The sequence below is a fragment of the Thalassophryne amazonica genome, chromosome 20 (genome assembly GCF_902500255.1).
Source record: "Thalassophryne amazonica chromosome 20, fThaAma1.1, whole genome shotgun sequence".
Lineage (NCBI taxonomy): Eukaryota > Metazoa > Chordata > Actinopteri > Batrachoidiformes > Batrachoididae > Thalassophryne > Thalassophryne amazonica.
The window spans coordinates 29,750,701-29,769,698 of NC_047122.1; the positions used below are offsets into that span (position 1 = coordinate 29,750,701).

Below are 18,998 nucleotides of genomic sequence, written 5' to 3' on the forward strand. Positions count from 1 at the left end.
TCTGGCTGCTTGGTTTAATGCTGCAGCCTTGTCCTTGCTTGACCGTCCTGGGATGATGAGTTAAGGAGCTCCACAGCTGCCCCCTTTGAGGCCTCGGAGCTCGTTAACGGTGTGGTGCAGTTGCCACACAAAGAGCCTCCTCACATGGAAGCCAGGAGAATCCGCATCCAGCCTTTATCCCTCAGCCCCATTACCCATCTGACCCAGCACTTGAATTCCTCTTTCTTCTTCACTCTGAAGGTGTCTGTTTCATCCACTCCTAGTTTGGCCTCTACACTCCCATTTCCTCTGTTTCCCCCTCTGACTCAGGCGCTGAGGTCACAGTCTTCAAAGATGGGCTGGGTTCAGAGTTCAAAGCCCTCCAACAAGCTTCTTATCTGCTCCCACCAGACGGTCTTTTCATTCCTTACTTCCTGGCCATGAGGTCTAGCCCTGTATGGGCATTTCCTCCTCCACGGTCATACCTGCTTATCCAGTCTAATCATTGGAGTCATAAAGAAGCAGGGGTGAATCACAACAAGGAAGGGCTCTGATAACTGTTTGTGGTCTGCTCACTGCTCCGTTTAACTGTTGTTTACCTTGGAATTAACCAGGTTATGTGCAGTAAATGATTATTTGTTTGGCACAGTTGTGTTATGGTTTATACACTGTTCTTCAGTGCTTGCATGGACTGGGTACTGGGTAAAGTTATGGAAACCAGTGCCTTAGCTGTCTTTGTTGGTGAGTAAAGGGTATGCTGACCTTAAATTTGCAGCTGATACCCTGATTGCAGCACTTGAGAAGCAGAGTGAGGAATCAGAGTGTCTGGGTTTCAGATTGTCCTGGATCAAGACTAAGATCCAGGCTTTCAGTGACTTTCTGGACTCAGCCATCAGAGGTGTTGAACTTGTAGAGGCATTCCTTACATATTTGTACTGTATTGAGTCTGCGTGACTGTTTGTTGAAACTGTGTATTGCTGTCATTTTTGGTCAGGTCTCCCTTGAAAAAGAGATCTTCTGATCTCAATGGGACAAACCTGGTGAAATAAAGGTTACAACATTCCCTTATCTCGGCAGTGGCGTTCATCACTCCGAGGCCTTGGCCTTTGATATCAGGAGACACTTGGGACAGAGCTTCTGGAGTCATGTGATCCCTCAACAAAGCTGTTTGGGGATATTGATAACTTTGTAGAAGAATGAAGGTCCAAGTCTTTAGGAGCCTGTTGCTTCTTGACTTACTGTAAGGTTGTGAGATTTAGATGCGTAGGCGATACCATGATGTCTTCTGTACCAGGTCTCTTTGGAGGATTAATGGGTACTGCTGGAATGACATTATGTCAAATGAATGTCAGCTATAAAACTTTGTACACATGGTGAATTTCTCAGTGTTGAAGATACCAGTGGCTAGACAATGCCAAGGGGACCTCCACGCTTCACCTGGCTGTGACAGATCGTTATTTTTGAAAGGTGTGGATTGACCCATTGTCTGCCTGGGTGGTTGCCATACAGGTCCCGGGGTGTTTCCATGGTGTGGTCACCATCCACCACACTGTGGTGGATGGGGTGACCTGCAGAACCAGTTCAAAATGATCTGAGCATCAAACACATGACATATTTCCTCCTGAAGTAAGCAAAACTTCTCCATGCAGCCGTCAGGTCACCACTGTGGCTGTTTTGATGAATTGCTGGCCCATGAGACTTGACAGAGAGGACAAAGCCATAAATCAGTTCTTTCAGGTGTATTCTGCTCTGCTGTTTGCATTCTGAATGGAATTTTTCTCTGTGAAACTTCAGAGAAGAGTCTGTGATAAAGTAAGTGATCAACATGCAGAGAAGACAATAAATACTTTGCTAATTCTTTCCCCTCTTTCAAGATTTATCCTCGCAGGTCCATCAGAGCTTTTTCTCCACTCCTTACTTTCTATATTCTCACAAATCAGCGGATTATCTCATGATATCGCCTTGGAAAGTAAACACAGAATGTCACAAATCTTGTGAAATTATGCCTTTCCTGATGATCATCAGGATTAAGAGACTTCTTTGATCACAGAGGATGAGCGATGATCCTTATTAGCGCTAAATCAGTGTGTTCTGTTTTAATGCTCCTCATTACGTCCACTGTCTGTTTGGGTTTATGATGATGGCGGAAGCCCTCGTGGGATTCAAGACTTAATTAACTGCATTAATTAGTTTGGCACATTAATAGACTAGTGCAGCGCCAACTGGTGGAAGGGAAGATTATTGTGTGCTTGTGACGAATACAACCTTTGTGTGCTTGTGACGAATACAACCTCTGGGATTAAAATTACTAGTAAAACGTCAAACAAATTAGTTTTATTGGGATTCAAGTTAAATAGAGGGCAGATTATTTCCATAGGTTTTCTGAGCAGGTGGTTTGAGTGGCGTCTCGAGGTGCCTGACTTTGCTTAACTCCCATCCAGCCAGTAAATGGGTAAAGGGGCGGAGCGATGGCAAAACTGGCATGAACTTGGGCATGATCGATGAAGCCCGAACGCGCCCACCTATAATCAGTGTCCCCAGCCTAGCTAAGGCTAAGAAACCATTCTGATTCTCCATTGGAGAATCATGGTTATGACAACAGACAGTAAGGGAGGATGAATCCCATCGTCACTAATGAAGCAGAAATGTGATTCAGTTTGCAACCTCACCACTAGATGACGGTCATCCAACATACTGCAGCTTTAAAAGAGCCAAAACTAATAAGCTATATAACGTCCCCCGTCCCAGTTGTCATTAGTAGGAAACTAGTGATAAAACTCAAATTGTTTTTGCACTGGGCTGGAAACATGATTATTACTATTGTAAAAGTTGGAGATTTTAACATGGGTTTCTGTGGGGACTGGCTCAATTTTGGCACCAGCCTTATGTGGCCATTGGAGGAATTGCAGCCTTTGCCACTTCCACATTGGCTTCAGCTTGGTTATGTCAGTTTAATTTAATTTAACCAGATTAGTCCCATGAGGTCGAGATCTGTTTTACAAGGGAGACCTGGACAATTATAAAGCTTCTAATTCACCTAACCTGCATGTCTTTAGATGTGGGTCAAAGCCGAAATGTGTTCAATTCAACTTTATTGTCACTGTGCAGATTACAGGTACAAGGCCAATGACGTGTGCTGCACTTCACAAAAAATGGTCATGCACAAATTCCACCCACTTTATGAGTTAATGAATGGTTAGCAAAGTGCAGCTAGAGGTTCAAATTTCTCTGCAGGCCACTCTCAGGCATTAAAAGGCTCAACTAACAGCAGCGTGCTGACAGAGCTGAAGGCGGAAAAGAAGGCGTTCAACGTTTTCAGCATCCAGACAGATGGATCAGAGGACAAGTGTGATGGCGGTGCAAGAACAAGTGATGAGGAGGGTGAATGTGTGAACAGGCAGATGGATGGGTAAAGTTCAACAGAGTTTAGTTGCCAGATTATCAGCAATGTCATTGTCACCATATTTTACAGGCTGACCTTTGGTGACAAGACTCATTACTGCTGTTGATTTGTGTCAGCGGGGCATTAGCACCTGGGTGACTTCAATGAGAAGGTGTGATATGAGGATTTCCTGTCAAATCTTAGAACATCAAATTATACACACAAAAAGACTGTGACTTTTTTTCTTTTTTTTTTTACATTTTGACTGCACACAAGAGTTGAAACAAAATGTAGGATAGACTTTTCACTTTAATTCAAAAGGTCCAAAACCTCCTTCCTTCAGTGAGGAATGAGTCAAAGTTGTCATATACAGTGGGGTAAAAAGTATTTAGTCAGCCCCTGATTGTGCAAGTTCTCCTACTTAGAAAGAGAGAGGTCTGTAATTTCAACATACATACACTTCAATTATGAGAGACAAAATGAGAAAAAAAAAAATCCAGAAAATCACATTCTAGGATTTTTAAAGAATTTATTTGTAAATTATGGTGGAAAATAAGTATTTGGTCACCCACAATCAAGCAGATTTCTGGTTCTCACACACTTGTAACGTCTTCTTAAGAAGCTCTTCTGTCCCTCACACTGTTACCTGTATTAATGGCATCTGCTGGAAGCCATTATCTGTATAAAAGACACCTATCCACCAGCCTCAAACAGTCAGACTCCAAACTCACCATGGCCAAGACCAAAGAGCTGTTGAAGGACACCAGGAAGACAATTGTAGATTGCACCAGGCTGGGAAGAGTGAATCTACAATAGTCAAGCAGGTTGGTGTGAATAAATCACTGTGGGAGCAAATTGTAAGAAAAATGGAAGACATACAAGACCATTGGTAATCTCCATTGATCTGGGGTCCACACAAGATGTCATTCCGTGAGGTCAAAATGATCATGAGAACGGTGAACAAAAATCCAAGAACTACACGGAGGGACCTGATGAATGACCTGCAGAGAGCTGGGACCAAAGTAACAAAGGCTACACACTACGCAAAGAGGGACTCAAATCCTGCAGTGCCAGGCGTGACCCCCTGCTTAAGCCAGTACATGTCCAGGCCCATCTGAAGTTTGCCAGAGAGCATATGGATGATCCAGAAGAGGAATGTGAGAATATCATGTGGTCAGATGAAACCAAAATAGAACATTTTGGTAAAAAATCAACTCATCATGTTTGGAGGAAGAAGAATGTTGAGTTGCATTCCAAGAACACCATACCTACTGTGAAGCATGGGGGTTGAAACATCATGCTTTGAAGCTGTTTTTTCTGCAAAGGGGACAGGATGACTCATCCGTGTTAATGGAAGAATGAACGTGGCCATGTATTGTGAGATTTTAAGCCAAAACCTCCTTCCTTCAGTGAGAGCATTGAAGATGCAACGTGGCTGGGTCTTCCAGCATGACAATGATCCCAAACACACTGCTGGGGCAACGAAGAGTGTCTCCGTAAAAAGCATTTCAAGGTCCTGAAGTGCCGAGCCAGTCTCCAGACCTCAACCCCATAGAAAATTTGTTGAGGGAGTTGAAAGACCATGTTGCCCAGCGACAGCCCCAAAACATCACTGCTCTAGAGGAGATCTGCATGGAGGAATGGATCAAAATACCAGCTACAGTGTGTGCAAACCTGGTGAAGACTTACAGGAAACATTTGACCTCTGTCATTGCCAACAAAGATTATGTTACAAAGTATTGAGTTGAACTTTTGTTATTGACCAAGTACTTATTTTCCACGATAATTTACAAATAAATTCTTTAAAAATCCTACAATGTGATTTCCTGGATTTTTGTCTCTCACAGTTGAAGTGTACCTACGTTGAAAATTACAGACCTCTCTCATCTTTCTAAGAAGGAGAACTTGCACAATCAGGGACTGACTAAATACTTTTTTGCCCCTCTGTAAAACATTTAAGCATTAGGAATCTTATACAGTCCCTTCATTTTCAGAGGCCAAAAGTAATCGGACAGACTGCATATTACGTTATTGGTAATCCAAATCATCATTTTTTACAGTCCTCTTTTTACAAGTCGGGATTGATACATGGACATTTCCAAGTCAGTGAACATCTTTTGACTTCGTTTACATCAATCATTATGGAATACATCAATGGCAGGGTGGATTAGAGGTTAGCAATGTTGCTGCACAGCAAATAGGTCCTGAGATCGCTTCCCACTTGGTCCATCTTTACATGTGCAGTTGATTCCTTTTGTCTTCTTCTATGATACTATATGATAATCTGAGTGGAGTAAGCAGTTCTCAAAAATGAAATGACTGTGCAAGAAAGAGAAGCATGAAGGAAGCCACCAAGACAATTCTGGAGGAGTAGAACAGAAAGATTTTTCTAGAAAGTGCATTGGGACACGCAAGCCTGGATTTGATCTGTTCCACTCTACCGTGATGATCAGTTTCTGATATCAAAGCCACCGAAGTCTGTAACTCCTTCAGTGTTTAATCCAGACAAATTTACATACTGTTTATTTTTCATAATAAATGATGGAAATAAAGCCCAAGACATATTCATTTACTTGGAAATGTTCATGTATCCATCTCCTGACTTGTCTGAAGAAAACTGGCTAAAGTTTATATTTAGTTTATCCCATTTCTTATATCCTCCAAAAATAGATTGTGTTGATTCTGTTAAACCCCTTGAATGTATGCTGAAAGTTTAAGCTACAAGCTCATCTTGTTTCATTTCCCTCCACTGTGGTACAGAAGTAAAATTCCCCAAAAAATTGCACTGCTGTCCAAATACTTATGGACCTGACTGTGCACACTCTTAAAAAAAGTTACAAGAGCTAAATGCTTGAAAAACAAGACTGATTTCTACTCGTAGGCTTTGAAAAATCCCGGACGTGTACACAGGCTGTGACAAATGCAGTGTCACATCTTGCAACTTACCAAATTAGAAGGGCAAATATTGAGGATAAACTCATTAAAACCTGATGAATTTTAATGCGGAAGAACAATCCAAAAAGTATCTTTGTCGGTGTAATATCCCATAGACGTGTCAGCCACCTGCTGTATGGTTAGTTGATAAATAAATGGACTGTACAGTGCTTTTCAATTTGTTATAGAGCCAAAAAGTGGTTTACAGTGATGCCTCACATTCACCCATTCACATTTCAATTTCAATTTATTTTCATTTATCTAGCGCCAAATCGCAACAAATTTTCCGCAAGGGGCTTCACACAAGTAAGGTCTAACCTTACCAACCCCTACAGCAAGCACACAGGTGACAGTGGTAAGGAAAAACTCCCTATGATGATTTGAGGAAGAAACCTCAAGCAGACCAGACTCAAAGGGGTGACACGCTGCTTGGGCCATGCTACCGACACAATTGACAAAAAATGTACAGGAAATTTTGGGAGGCTTGCAGAAAAAAACACCACCTCTGGATGGAGCCGCACCTCAACAGAGAGACGAAAAACAGAATCAGGCATCAGAAAACACAACAATACAGATAATTTTTCAGCATTAAGCAACAAGAAAAACAGAAGAAATACTAAGGTGATCGCCAGCACTAGCCCTAAGCGTCACTAAAAGACCCAAACTTTAGATAAAGTTGAGGCTGCGTTCTGCTCTCTTTACTAAAAAATTAATTTAAAAGGGTCAAAAGCATAGTAACATACTATGCCAGTATGCTCGCCATAGGAAAGGGAAATAAGTGCTCTTAAGTCTGGACTTGAAAGTCTCTACAGAATTGACTGTTTATTGACGCAGGGAGATCATTCCACAGAACAGGAGCACAATAAGAGAGAAGCTCTGTGACCTGCAGACTTCTTATTCACCCTAGGTACACAAAGTAGTGCGCACCCTGAAAACGCAGAGTCCAGGCTGGTAAAGGGTTTAATTAGGTCAGCTAGGTAGGGAGGTGCTCGTCTGTGAATAATTTTATAGGTTAATAACAGAACCTTAAAATCTGATCTCACAGGGACAGGAAGCCAGTGAAGAGATGCCAAAATCAGCCCAGTCTCACTTTTTTTTCTTCGTGCTCCCGTGACGAAATGAGTCAAATTTTCGTGACAGGGCTTTTTTAACTCACTATTCCTAACCTTACTCCCACCCCAACCCTAACCTTAACCATAACTACCCCGACCCCCCTGCCTCACTTTTAATTTCATGCAGCCATCACGGAATGAATTAGAATGAATTTGTGCTGCTATGACGAAAATGACGCGCTTGTCGTCACAATATCACAAACCAATAGATTAATGTATATTTCATGCTGCGGAATCAGGACTTGCTGTGAGACCAGGTTGGCCAAAATGGGTAATGTGGTCAAACCTTCTGCTTCCCGGCAAAAGTCTGGCAGCAGCATTTTGAACCAATTGGAGACCCCTAATGCTGGACTGCAGTAAACCAGAAAATAGAACGTGCCACCAATCTAGAAGAAACAAATGCATGAATCAGGGTCTCAGCATCAGCCATAGACAGGATGGGGTGAATCAAAAAGTGGTTTACAGTGATGCCTCACATTCACCCAATCACATGCCCAATCACACACATGCTGCACACCAGTAGCAACTTGTGGATTAAAGATGCTTCAAGGAAACCTTAGTGAGTTGCCTATGTGATGGGGAAGTCAAATTGAGTATCCTCTGTCGAGAGGCCTCACTTTGTAGCCTCCAGGCTGTCAGCTAGGTACTGGATTGATGATGGATTAGGAGCAGGTGTGTTTGTCAGGGGGAGAGACGACTGTTTCAAGTTTCTGCACAGAATTGTAATAAATGACAGAAGTAAGTCTGTACTTTCTGACTGTTTCACAGTGGTTACATTGTAAAACTCAAATTACATAGTTACAAATCCACACAACCCTGTAGGAAGGATTTTATAGAAATGTAGCCACGCAATGATGGAAGAGCAAGTTGCACAGTGAAAGGGGTCCGAGAGAGAGAGAGAGAGAGAGAGAGAGAGAGAGAGAGAGAGAGAGAGAGAGAGAGAATTTCTGCACAGAATGTTACTTGAGCAGAGAAGTAAAGCATTATTTCATAAATTCATTCAATTCAATCCTGCATTCATATTATGTTCTAATACTCAAGTCACAACTCCACATAACACTGTAGGAAAGATTTTGAAAGAATGTAACTGAAGTAGACACACATTCTCTCGCTATCCATGTAGCTTGAAATCAGTTTTGTTGTTGGTATTTTTATTTTCAAAGCCGATGTCAAATTGTGGAGTTGCTTTGTAGTAATCTCTAGCCGTCTTTTACTCAACATTATTGAAGTATAAATCAGATTTTTCACCTTATAGTGATTCAGCATATTGTCTCATTCTGTGTTGCAGTATTCTGATGTGCTGTATTCATGCAAAGATATGAAATGAGTGTTAGTTATGCTTTTGTTTTCAGGCAAATGCCATCATCTAACAGTTTATTCGTGCATATTTACTGACTACAGTAACATTAGACTTTCAGTCTGAAAGTCAGAGCATGCACTGTGGTTAGACATAACCAGCACATCATATCCTGTTGAAGACATAGTTGCACAGATTTCCTGACAGTGTTGCAGCCCCTGAATGCAAGAGGGAAGGCAGTGCCTGACATATTTACCCGGGGGAGGAACAATAGTCTTTTCTATCACGCTCCACAGTGATAGAAACTGTGTCTGCAGTTAGGAGGGGAACGAAACATTCATCAAGCATCCCTGCACAGAGGAGAATTAATCAACAAGTATTCACCAGAAACAAATCACACAGGCTAATTAATTGCTGATTATTTCAAGGCTAGGATATTGTGATTACAGTTTATGTGATGCTCTGATGCTGCTATAACTGTTAAAGGGCAGACTTGACATTTTTTCAAACCGAGGCTATATTTTTAGAGTTTCCCGAGTTAATCTTTTCACCTGTAATAAAACTAATTTAATAATTGTCTGTATTGATTTACAATACAAACATGGTCACAGGCTAACCGGCTATATAATGTATAAGGCACGGGGCAACCTAACATCACCACAGTAATCCACTTCTGTTGCCACTAAAAGGAGGGGGGGAAAGGAGAAGAAATGTCATGGGGAGTGTGGTAGCATGGGGAGGATTTGTACTGAAGTAAACATGCACATGTTTGCTTTACCAAATGTAAAGAAACTTTTTAAATGGCCAGTTATACAGTTAGCCACTTAATTTAGCGTGGCTTTAGTCCCATGGTGCTGCTTGGCACTGAGTCATTAAGAAAGCTGATTGCTGATGAAGGACTCATTCCTGTAGACAATCTCCTTGTCAGTCATGTTTAAAAAGTTCCTTTATATTTAGTAATGTACGCATGCACCCGTTTAATTTTGTAGGGATCCTCTCCATGTTACCAGATTCTTCTAATGATATTTTTGCCTGTTGGGACTGCCTTTGCTTGCCTTTTTCATTCACCGCTAGGGGCAGCACAACTAACAACAGCAGCAAGCACAGCATAGAAGAAGCCCAGAATAATTAGCCAGCTGTTGCTAACATAACATAAATAGCATAGCATGTCTTTCTCATTCTGAACGGTATGATAGCATTCACAAATAACCAATGGAAAGTTCAAACGGGCATTATTTCCCATTATACCACCTACCACTATCAGACATGCTGGTTTTATTTTTTAACAAATCTAACGTTACTGTGACCAGTCTCACGACCAGACTCTACATGTGTTTTAAGACACAGAAGTAGCACTGTTACAGCTTACAATTTTAACATTAAGGTCAATGGCCAATTCTTAGTAAATGTAGATCAGTTCAGGGGTATATATTGTGATATATTAAAGGATTATTAACTGAGCGCAACATCTATACCAGAAATATCAGACCAAGGTGTAAGTAGGGGACCAAGCATTAACGAGCATTTTTTTTTTTTTTTAATGAGTATTGTGATGCCATGAAAAGTCCACTATTGCATGGAAGAATAATAACCTCTTGCAGAAGAATCAGTAACGCTTCATAAACTATAGAAATATACTTCAGAATAACTTATTTCTTTAAAGTAAACATTCACCACAGATTACTTGTTACATAATCAGTGTGATGCAATTATGATGATGATCTGTATCGAATCATGTATCATTCCAGCCCTAGTACTGGTTAATTATTAGGCCCGTAAAGGTAGCTCATGATGGTTTTTACTTTCAAAGTGAATATTGTGCCAGTTAAATTTGTTTTTGTCTCGAGTGAAAAGATTAACCTTAATACATCTAAATCAGATCATGATTCACTACTGCGTTACCTTAAAATCACTGTGTAAGCCAGTGTTGCACGACCTGGATCACGTTGCTCTGCATCCTGAAATAATCAAGGTGAAAATCCTCCATTCAAAATAGAAACATTTATGGTTGTTTTTCACAGAGATTTTGAGGAGGTGAAGTTGTGCCCTGGCAGCTGTGTAATTATGTAATACATGGCCACTGGCAGAGTTTGCAGGGAGGCTGTAATCTATGGGTCAGCTTTCCTGAACACTGTCCAGATGAAGAAATTGCCATATACTCTGAGCTCTGAACCACTTCCCATGAGCCCTTCCTACCCAGAACCCTTCACACGGCCCATTTATTTAACTGGATCTCACCCGCAGCAGGCTGGCGCTCTGAGGAGCGACTGCTAAAGTCATCAGGTCCTCATTATCGTCATTACTATAATTGTTTCTATATTTAACTATGTGAAATGAGGCCAAATGAGTGTGCCGTTTCACCCGTTCTGCATCACAGCGGGACACGTTACGTGGTTACAGCCCCAGTTTTCCAGCAGCGTGCTGTCGTGCATGCACATAGCCGGAGCGCGCCACTTTTTTTGACGGAGCAGGTTTCATTGTTTGGGTTGAAAACATCCTCTTCTCCCGTTGCTGTGGAGAAGATTTCATCTGTGTTTTGGCTTCATTGATGAGGAATTCAGCTGTCGTATCCGTAAGCTAGCTCAGTCAAAGCCGCGTTCATTATTTATAGATCGACATGGACTCCGGCAAGGCCTTTGGAGAGATCTGAAGGTGGGGGTGCTTTCAGTGGCCTGTAAACTTATGTAAGGGTGGTTTTGTGTTTTTTTGAGGTGGTCAGCACAGGCATTCCACAAAATGAGAGGATGAATGTTTGTGCTCAGACGCCTCACTGATGGAAAATGCCTTGTTGACGTAGAAGTGCATGAGTCACAGATGGCTGCTGGAGCAGAGAGTATAGGGGCCAGACAGATAGGCCTTCATGCTCCAGGTGGAAATTTAGACTGATCTAGATGATTTTTGCATGATTTCCTGCTTTCTAATGATGAAAACATATAAAAGAGTTTAGCGCGTTTTCAAATGCACTTGTACCCGGATGTAAGAGATCACTTTTGGGTGGGATTTTTTTTTATACTTTTTGACTGGATTAAATACTTTCAAACAGCTTAAATAACTGAAGAACGAGGGTTAGACAGTTGGATAATTCTGTTATTCATCGACACCTTCGTGATGCCATGCCCCCACCATGCCACACTCACACACGCTAATTCCATTGTCCCTACTATAACATAAAAAATATGCTTACTTCCCCAGAGATCAAATTGAACACTGTCAGCTAGAGAGTATAAAATTGAAGAATGAGGGTGAGTCTTTATTTGTATGTTTAATGGCTGAGATGCTTCAGGGCTGTGCCAGGCGGTTGAACGCCAAGAGCAGTCTGGGCCAAAGCAGGAAGTCCAAGTAAGGTCCAGTCGAGGTGCCACACAATTCTGTGACCATTTTTCAAGGAGAGCAGAGAAGAAGTTAATCCTTGATATTAAGAAGAGTTCGTCTGCCTGGAGTTAAGTGAAGATGTGCTGGGGCTGCACCAGGTGGTTGCAAGCCAAACCAGACTGAAGCAGGGAGTGCAGGAAAGCTCCAACTCCGAGATTTGGCTTTTTCCCCAGCAGTGTGCCTCTGGAGGACTTGGCTGCTCAGAATGCGGCTACGCAAGAGCTGCTTGGGAAAATCAGCCATGGTGCACTGTTATTCAATTTGTTCTGGTAAATTAGTATAAAACAAATAGATATATAAGCAAATAACAGAAATTAATGAGTCGACACTTTAAAATGTGCAACATCACCCATAGTGATGTTTTCCTTTAGACATCGATATATGGACAGTCAAGCAGATTCCATCCGACCATATGAAGAACTTTCAATTACAGTACTTGTCTGTTGTGTCTTGTGCACTTTTAGCCAAACTGGCTTCTGCACGTTTGCTAAACTGCTATGTTACTGTGAAAACTCATATTTCCATTGCAAGCAATGTAATCCCTCTGGACTGGCAAACGTATGAGAGATCGCTTCCTGTATGTCATCCGTGTGTGAAGCAGAAGTTTCCCTCCCTCCCTGCCCACTAACAAATGGCAAGCACATGTGTTTATAGGAGGATCAATGGCAAGTGATGGAGTCACCTTGTTGTGAATAACCAGTGTTTACATCAGAGACCTGACGTCCGGTTTAATAGTCAGTTTCACCTGCTCTGATTACAGTTGTGCAGTGGACAAAAGCAAACAATAACAAGAGTTCACTAGCACAGCCTTTCCCCATCCCTCACTGAGAACAGCAACCTGTTCAAAGCGATGATCTCGTCCTGCACACTTACTGCAACAAATGACACTGTGTGAACTGCAGCTTTTTTCCATGAACTCGCCCACGCTGATGTCACACTGCTGCTTAGATTCAGCCGCTCAAGCGAAGCAGCTTCCTGATAGACTGCCAGTGATGATCACAGTAGTTAAGCAACCCAGTCTCAGTGCACGTTGATGATTTTTACTTATTATTTTTAATTTGTGATTATTTTTAATTTGGGTGCAGAATCAACATGTTGGAAGATGAGTCTTGACACTGAAGACTCTCATGAAATCTCAAGACAACATGGAATGTTGACTTGAACTAAACTCTCAATGCAGCCAAGGTTTGAGTGTGACTTCTGACACGTTGAGTGTCACTATAAGGATTCCTAACCATAACTGTAAAACCAAAAAAGGAAATTCCCTGCCCATTATCAGGATAAACAGGGGTCACCAATTTTGCTTCTGAGAGCGTCAACCTTGTCTTGTCCACTCTCTACCCATCACTAATTAATAAAGTCGGGTGTGGCTAGCCAATCAAGCGCTGGAAAGGGAGTTGGGGGTGTGAGGGCTCAGCATGTTGCTTGACATGATGTTTTTAATCATTTTAATAGCTAAGTTGGATTCCTCGCTGCCTGGCTTGATGTGTGTTTTCCTTCGGGTGGTTTGCTGCAACCCACCGTCCAATTTTTGCACCAAGTACAGCAAGAGTTACTTTAAACGATCCTGAGTTAAGCCCGGAGACGCCTGGAGTTGCACAAAGTTGCACCAAGCTTGTCTTGTCCCAAGTTAAAGGGGGGTTGGGATAGCTGGTTGTATGTGTGGGTCATTTTTCTTAAAAAAAAAAAAGACTTTTCCCATTTTTCACTGAATGGTGTGCCTGCTGGTAGGACTTGGTCAGTTTTGCTTCATTATGATAACCCAAATAAAGGCGGCCAAAGGAGGCATAATTTGGACAATGTAGCTGTCTAGTGTGATATATAAATATGATTAGCCATAGATGGAAAATATTTGGTTATTTTTAGTCAATTAGCATTGTTTGGGGTAAGGAGCTCTTGAATCTTGTTGTCATTCTAATTCAAAAACATTATGACATTCAGCATCTTGGTTTCTGTACGTTATCTGCCAACTGGTTCTTCTGAATCCCCCAGTGGCAGGTCGCACACATAGCATCATGAAAACATTACACCCTCATCCTGCCGTGTCAGCTCTTCCTTTGACATAAATTTGGGTTTGGCTGTGTGACTAACTGTGGTAGACAAGAAGACGTGCATGTTTTTGTTTGTGAAGGTGGTTTGATGGTGATTCTGAGCATTTAAAGAGACATTAAGCACAGTGAATCAGTATCACAGTGCTGTGTGTAAACACTTGGATTGCCATCATTTCTCATAGCAATAATCACAGTAATCAGCATTTTCTGTGCTCATGGATGCTTCTGCAGGCCTGATTAAATTAATGGAATGAGCAAACATACAGATCTGCTCCCGTTGGCCCACACTCACCTTCTAGGTCAGAATTGAATGTGTTACAGACCCGTAGGCCAGCTATTGGCCAGCAGGGGGTGACTGTGGGGGAGTAATTGTCCGACGGGTGTTGCTAGCTAATGGCACTGACAGTATATTCAGACAATAGCCAGTCACACCAGACTCCTAGAGAGAGATAACAATGCCACAAGCAAAGAGAATTTCACATGGGAACTGCCTGAATTAGGTCAGGTCCAAAAGAGGAAGGCCAGAGAAGGTTCACAAAAGCCTCAAACCAGCAGCAGCCACAACATGGGCTTCTTCATTCCCACAAGGTATTAATAATGGAAAAAAAAGATAAGCCACATGAGTGAAATCAGTGAAACTGTCTGAGTGACTTTCATTTTCCTTCAACAAGGTGAACAGTACGATTTCTTGCATACTTGTCTGTAATTCTTGCTTTCCATCTAAATGTGCATGTAGTGCGTTGTCCGATTAGAAATCCAATTTTATCCTCCACTCAGCCAATTTCCACTGATAGGAATGAACTTAATTCTCCTGCAGCCCACTGAGCTGCAAGATGTTGTAGTTTATGAAGATGAAAAGCAGATTTAAAGTCGGCAGCACTGCTGTGCGCCATTACCTCAGTCCTGCCTTGTTATTTTCTTCATTAAGAAAGAATTTCTTCGCAGCTTTGTGCTGCATAAGCAAAGACTGACAGCCTCTGTGAGCCCCATCTGACTGGTTTCACATAAGTTAGTTATGAGGATTTGTTTGCACGAATATGCACTTAAAAACACAAAAGACAGTCAAATTTAGTCTCTCTCTCTCTCTTGCAGTATCAACATTAAGATGCCCTTCAGGAAAGCACTTAATCCACTGTTGTTCAAGTGGAGCTTGCATGGCAGGGAAGCTTTGAGGAATTAATGTTTGCTATTTTGTAAGTATGAAGCTGTTTAAAAGGAAAATGCATGATCGCTTAAGTCCTTCCCCAGATGCATGAAGGCTAAAGAATAAAGATGATGCATTTACTGAGGCAATTAGTAGTAAATGCCTTTTTCAGACACAGCAGTGGCACACTCAAGGGCTTTTGCTATCTCCAAATCGGCAGTTTTAAGTCATTATCCTTTAAACCTCGCTAGCCCTTTAGATAGCTGTGCCCTGAAGCGGGGCACAAGCTGAGCAAATCCTATCAAATTCAGATCGGTCTGAAAGACATCTGGTGTGGATCTGGGGGCTAATGCAATTGTGAATGCTAATTTGAAGGTCAGATTAGTGCATCATATTTGCGTCATAGCATTTAACTAACCGGTACATTAGTCAAAAGTGACTCTTGTGTCTACAGGTTCAGTAGAACATGTCTTGCTCCAGTTGTTGTAGGTTTATTTGTTGTAATAAAGAATGTGACTTCATGTGTCTGTTTGTTTCTGCAGAACCTAATGGCCAAAGCGTTGTACGACAACGTGCCAGAGTCCCCCGAGGAGCTGGCCTTCCGGAAAGGGGATATCCTGACCGTCATTGAGCAGAACACAGGAGGCCTGGAAGGCTGGTGGCTCTGCTCCCTGCACGGTCGCCAAGGAATTGCCCCTGGCAACCGTTTGAAGCTACTGATCGGGCCCATGTTTGAAGCCCAGTCCCCGTCCAGTGCCACTGCTGTCCAATCACCTCCTCAGAGCTCAGCCTATCAACAGAAAGCAGGTTCAGCCCAGGGATTCTACCAGGTGCCACCATCCCATCAGAGTCCACAGCAGCAGAATCAGCAGAGCGTTTACCAGGTCCCTCCAGGACAAGATGTCTACCAAGTCCCTCCAAGGAGTACTCTAGCTGCTGATAATGCACAAAGCAAGGTGAGATCCATGAAAGAAAAGAGACTATAAAGGAACGCTTTATGTTTAGATTTTCAAACATTCATTGCTGTTTGATCAATCCTGAAGTAGAGGATCTCAAATGTAAAGCAGAAATAGAGGGACTGAGGGAACGAAATAGAAAATGATCATTGATGTTTAGAAACAGTTTTTGGGTGACAGGCTTCTATCGTAAAAGACAGTGCCGTGGTGATGTCTCAGTTTTTGGTGGATCTCAGAGGATGTTCTCGCAGTCTTAGACGCTTTGTTGCTGTGGTCTTTGGTCTTCCCATGTTGACTTTTGGATCTTCATTAAGTGCACTTTGTGCTGCTTGAGTCTAGGTGTCAAAACCTCAGTTTGGGTCTCCCTGTGTGAGGAGAGAGAACCTTCCTTGAGAACCCCGTGCAGCAGTATAAAGTGGACAATGGCATTATCGTTACATGTCCAACCTAGCTTAGGTGGATATACTTAAACAGAGAGGAAAGTAGCTCAGATTTGGTCATTCTGAAAAGTTCTTCAGTGTTAATTTGTCTTTGCATGTAATACTCATGATATATCTCACATGTCTCTGTGAAAGGGGTGGAGATGACACTCTTGATGTCTATAGGTAATCTGATTTTTTTGAGCCAGGGTCATCAGGACTACAGCAGATTCAAGTGTGGACATTAAGATGTGATATGACACGTCATCTGAGTATTTGCACAGTGAGCCATTTTCCTGCCCCGACACCAGTTAAGTGTCAAACCTGGCAAGGCTGCAGAGATTGTGGGTCTGCACTGTGACATGAGGACAGGGTGTGCCTGGCTTGGCATTTACCACAGAGCAGCGCAGTGGGGGTTTTTTTGTCCCCTTCTCTCTATTTGGTGCTACATGTGAACTGGCAGTCTGCATGTAGGAGAGCCAGTCAAGCCACAGAAGGAAAAGCAAACAGCACAAAGCTGTTTCTCAGATTTTGGTGGAGTCCAGCTGCCCGAAAGTAGGTTTTTAGATGCTGTAAATGGTCGCTGGCACACTAGAAAGCACTTGGCTTAAACATTTACAGTATGTTGCTAAATATACAGATGTCCGAGCAGAACGGCTGTGATATAGATTTGTTGTTTTATTGGTCGGGCGGTATATGATTTAAAGCACTTTTTAGCATCTTCAACTGTCTCAGAAAATATGGCCTGTTGTAGAAGAAACAAGAAGGCACACTCATGCGGCAGTTTTCCCCCACCGCTGGTAATTTGTACCATGTTATTCATTTGGCTTAGTGTTGGCTTGATGACTTTGGCAGATAAATTAGGAGAAATTCACTGAAGCATGTCTTCTGTGGTTTGATAGCTATTGGAAATATAAGCAGTCAGCTGTGTTGCCGACCTAACCACGAAACCACATTGGGATTTGGGTAAATAGGATAATAAATAGAATCAAAATTTAAAGGTGGGAGTTTTGTAATTTATGTGGATCATATATTGATGTTTTTTGTGTCTTATTGGTTAGAATATACATGTGAAAAGCTGATACTGACAAAATATAATAATAATTACAATAATAAATATCATGTTTGGTAAAGTGTGTGTGTGGGGGAGGTGTCCTCTCAAAAGGGTTTGATGCAACCCGATCAAGCTCAAATTCAAAGGAGTCCAAGATACCTTTTGGGACCTGTAGTTCAAATTTAATTAAAGTCTGCTCAGTTTTGTTAAGTTTGCATGTGAACAGCAATCAATACTCTTATAGTAAAGTGGGCAGTCCTTGGAGGGCCGTGATGAAACCTGATCATGCTCAAATGAAACTTGAGATGTTCACTCTAAATTGGTTGAAAACAGATGCATTTTATTGTTCTCATGGATGCAAGAATCAGTACTGTGTGTTAAAATTAGAGCCCGACCAATATGGATTTTTTGAGGCCAATGCCGATAACGACATTTGCATGAAAAAAATGCTGATTTGCCGATAGCCGATAAATCAGCCGATATTTTTTTTTTAATGAATAAATTGTTCTTTTTTGGACCCTTAACAAAAAAGGTACGAGCTAAAAGCTGAAGCTTTGTCCTCATATTGATTAACTTTATAACAGAGAAGAATTTTCAAGTTCAAAAAAATGCAATCAAGAATTAAACCTTTGTGAAATTAGCAAATACATATCCTTAAAAAGAGTTGTGAAATACATCTGATCTTACTTCATAAACTGAGTAATCAAACTGAGTTGAACTGAAACGGGAGAAATGTGGGGTGAATATAATTGCAAAGTTATTACAAACAACATCCATATAAACTTACTTGTATGCTTTTGTCAGCCGATCAGTGCAGTGTGACGGCGAACTACAGGGGCCGGTGATGAACACGTTTAAGCAGCTCTCAGTTGAATGGAGTCAGAGCTCCATCTACTGGACAAACGGTGCAAGGACATTTTACATTGCCGACACAAACATAATTTCAGTAACTGTTCTGTTTATGAGAAATTATCGGCATTCTATCGGCAAAATTTCGGCCGATAGTGAGTACTTTGAAAGGGGCTTATATCGGCCGATAATATCGGCCGGCCGATATGTCGGTCGGGCTCTAGTTAAAATGGGCAGTCCTTAAAGAGTTGTGGTAAAACACAATGATGCTCAAATTTGAACTATTCTGAGATATGTTCATTGGGCATTTTCAGTAAAAATTTGGTGAAAATCCACTAAATTTTGTGCAAGTTATCACAGGTATAAGAAAATGTAACTGAAGCGCGGACGCACACACTTCATGAGTGCATTTATATTGTATGTCCCTTTTCTGGCTTTATGGCTGCTGG

The 18,998-nt window shown here is 41.8% G+C and overlaps 1 protein-coding gene across 1 annotated transcript in view; it reads left to right on the top strand.

Annotated features, from left to right (window-relative positions):
• The first annotated feature begins 11,978 nt into the window (after nt 1-11,978).
• nedd9 (neural precursor cell expressed, developmentally down-regulated 9) overlaps nt 11,979-18,998 on the top strand; it is a 32,840-nt gene continuing 25,820 nt past the window's right edge. The window contains exons 1-2 of the mRNA XM_034160382.1: nt 11,979-12,043; nt 15,726-16,227. Coding sequence (XP_034016273.1) covers nt 11,979-12,043; nt 15,726-16,227 — 567 coding nt within the window. The remainder of the gene's footprint in view (nt 12,044-15,725; nt 16,228-18,998) is intronic.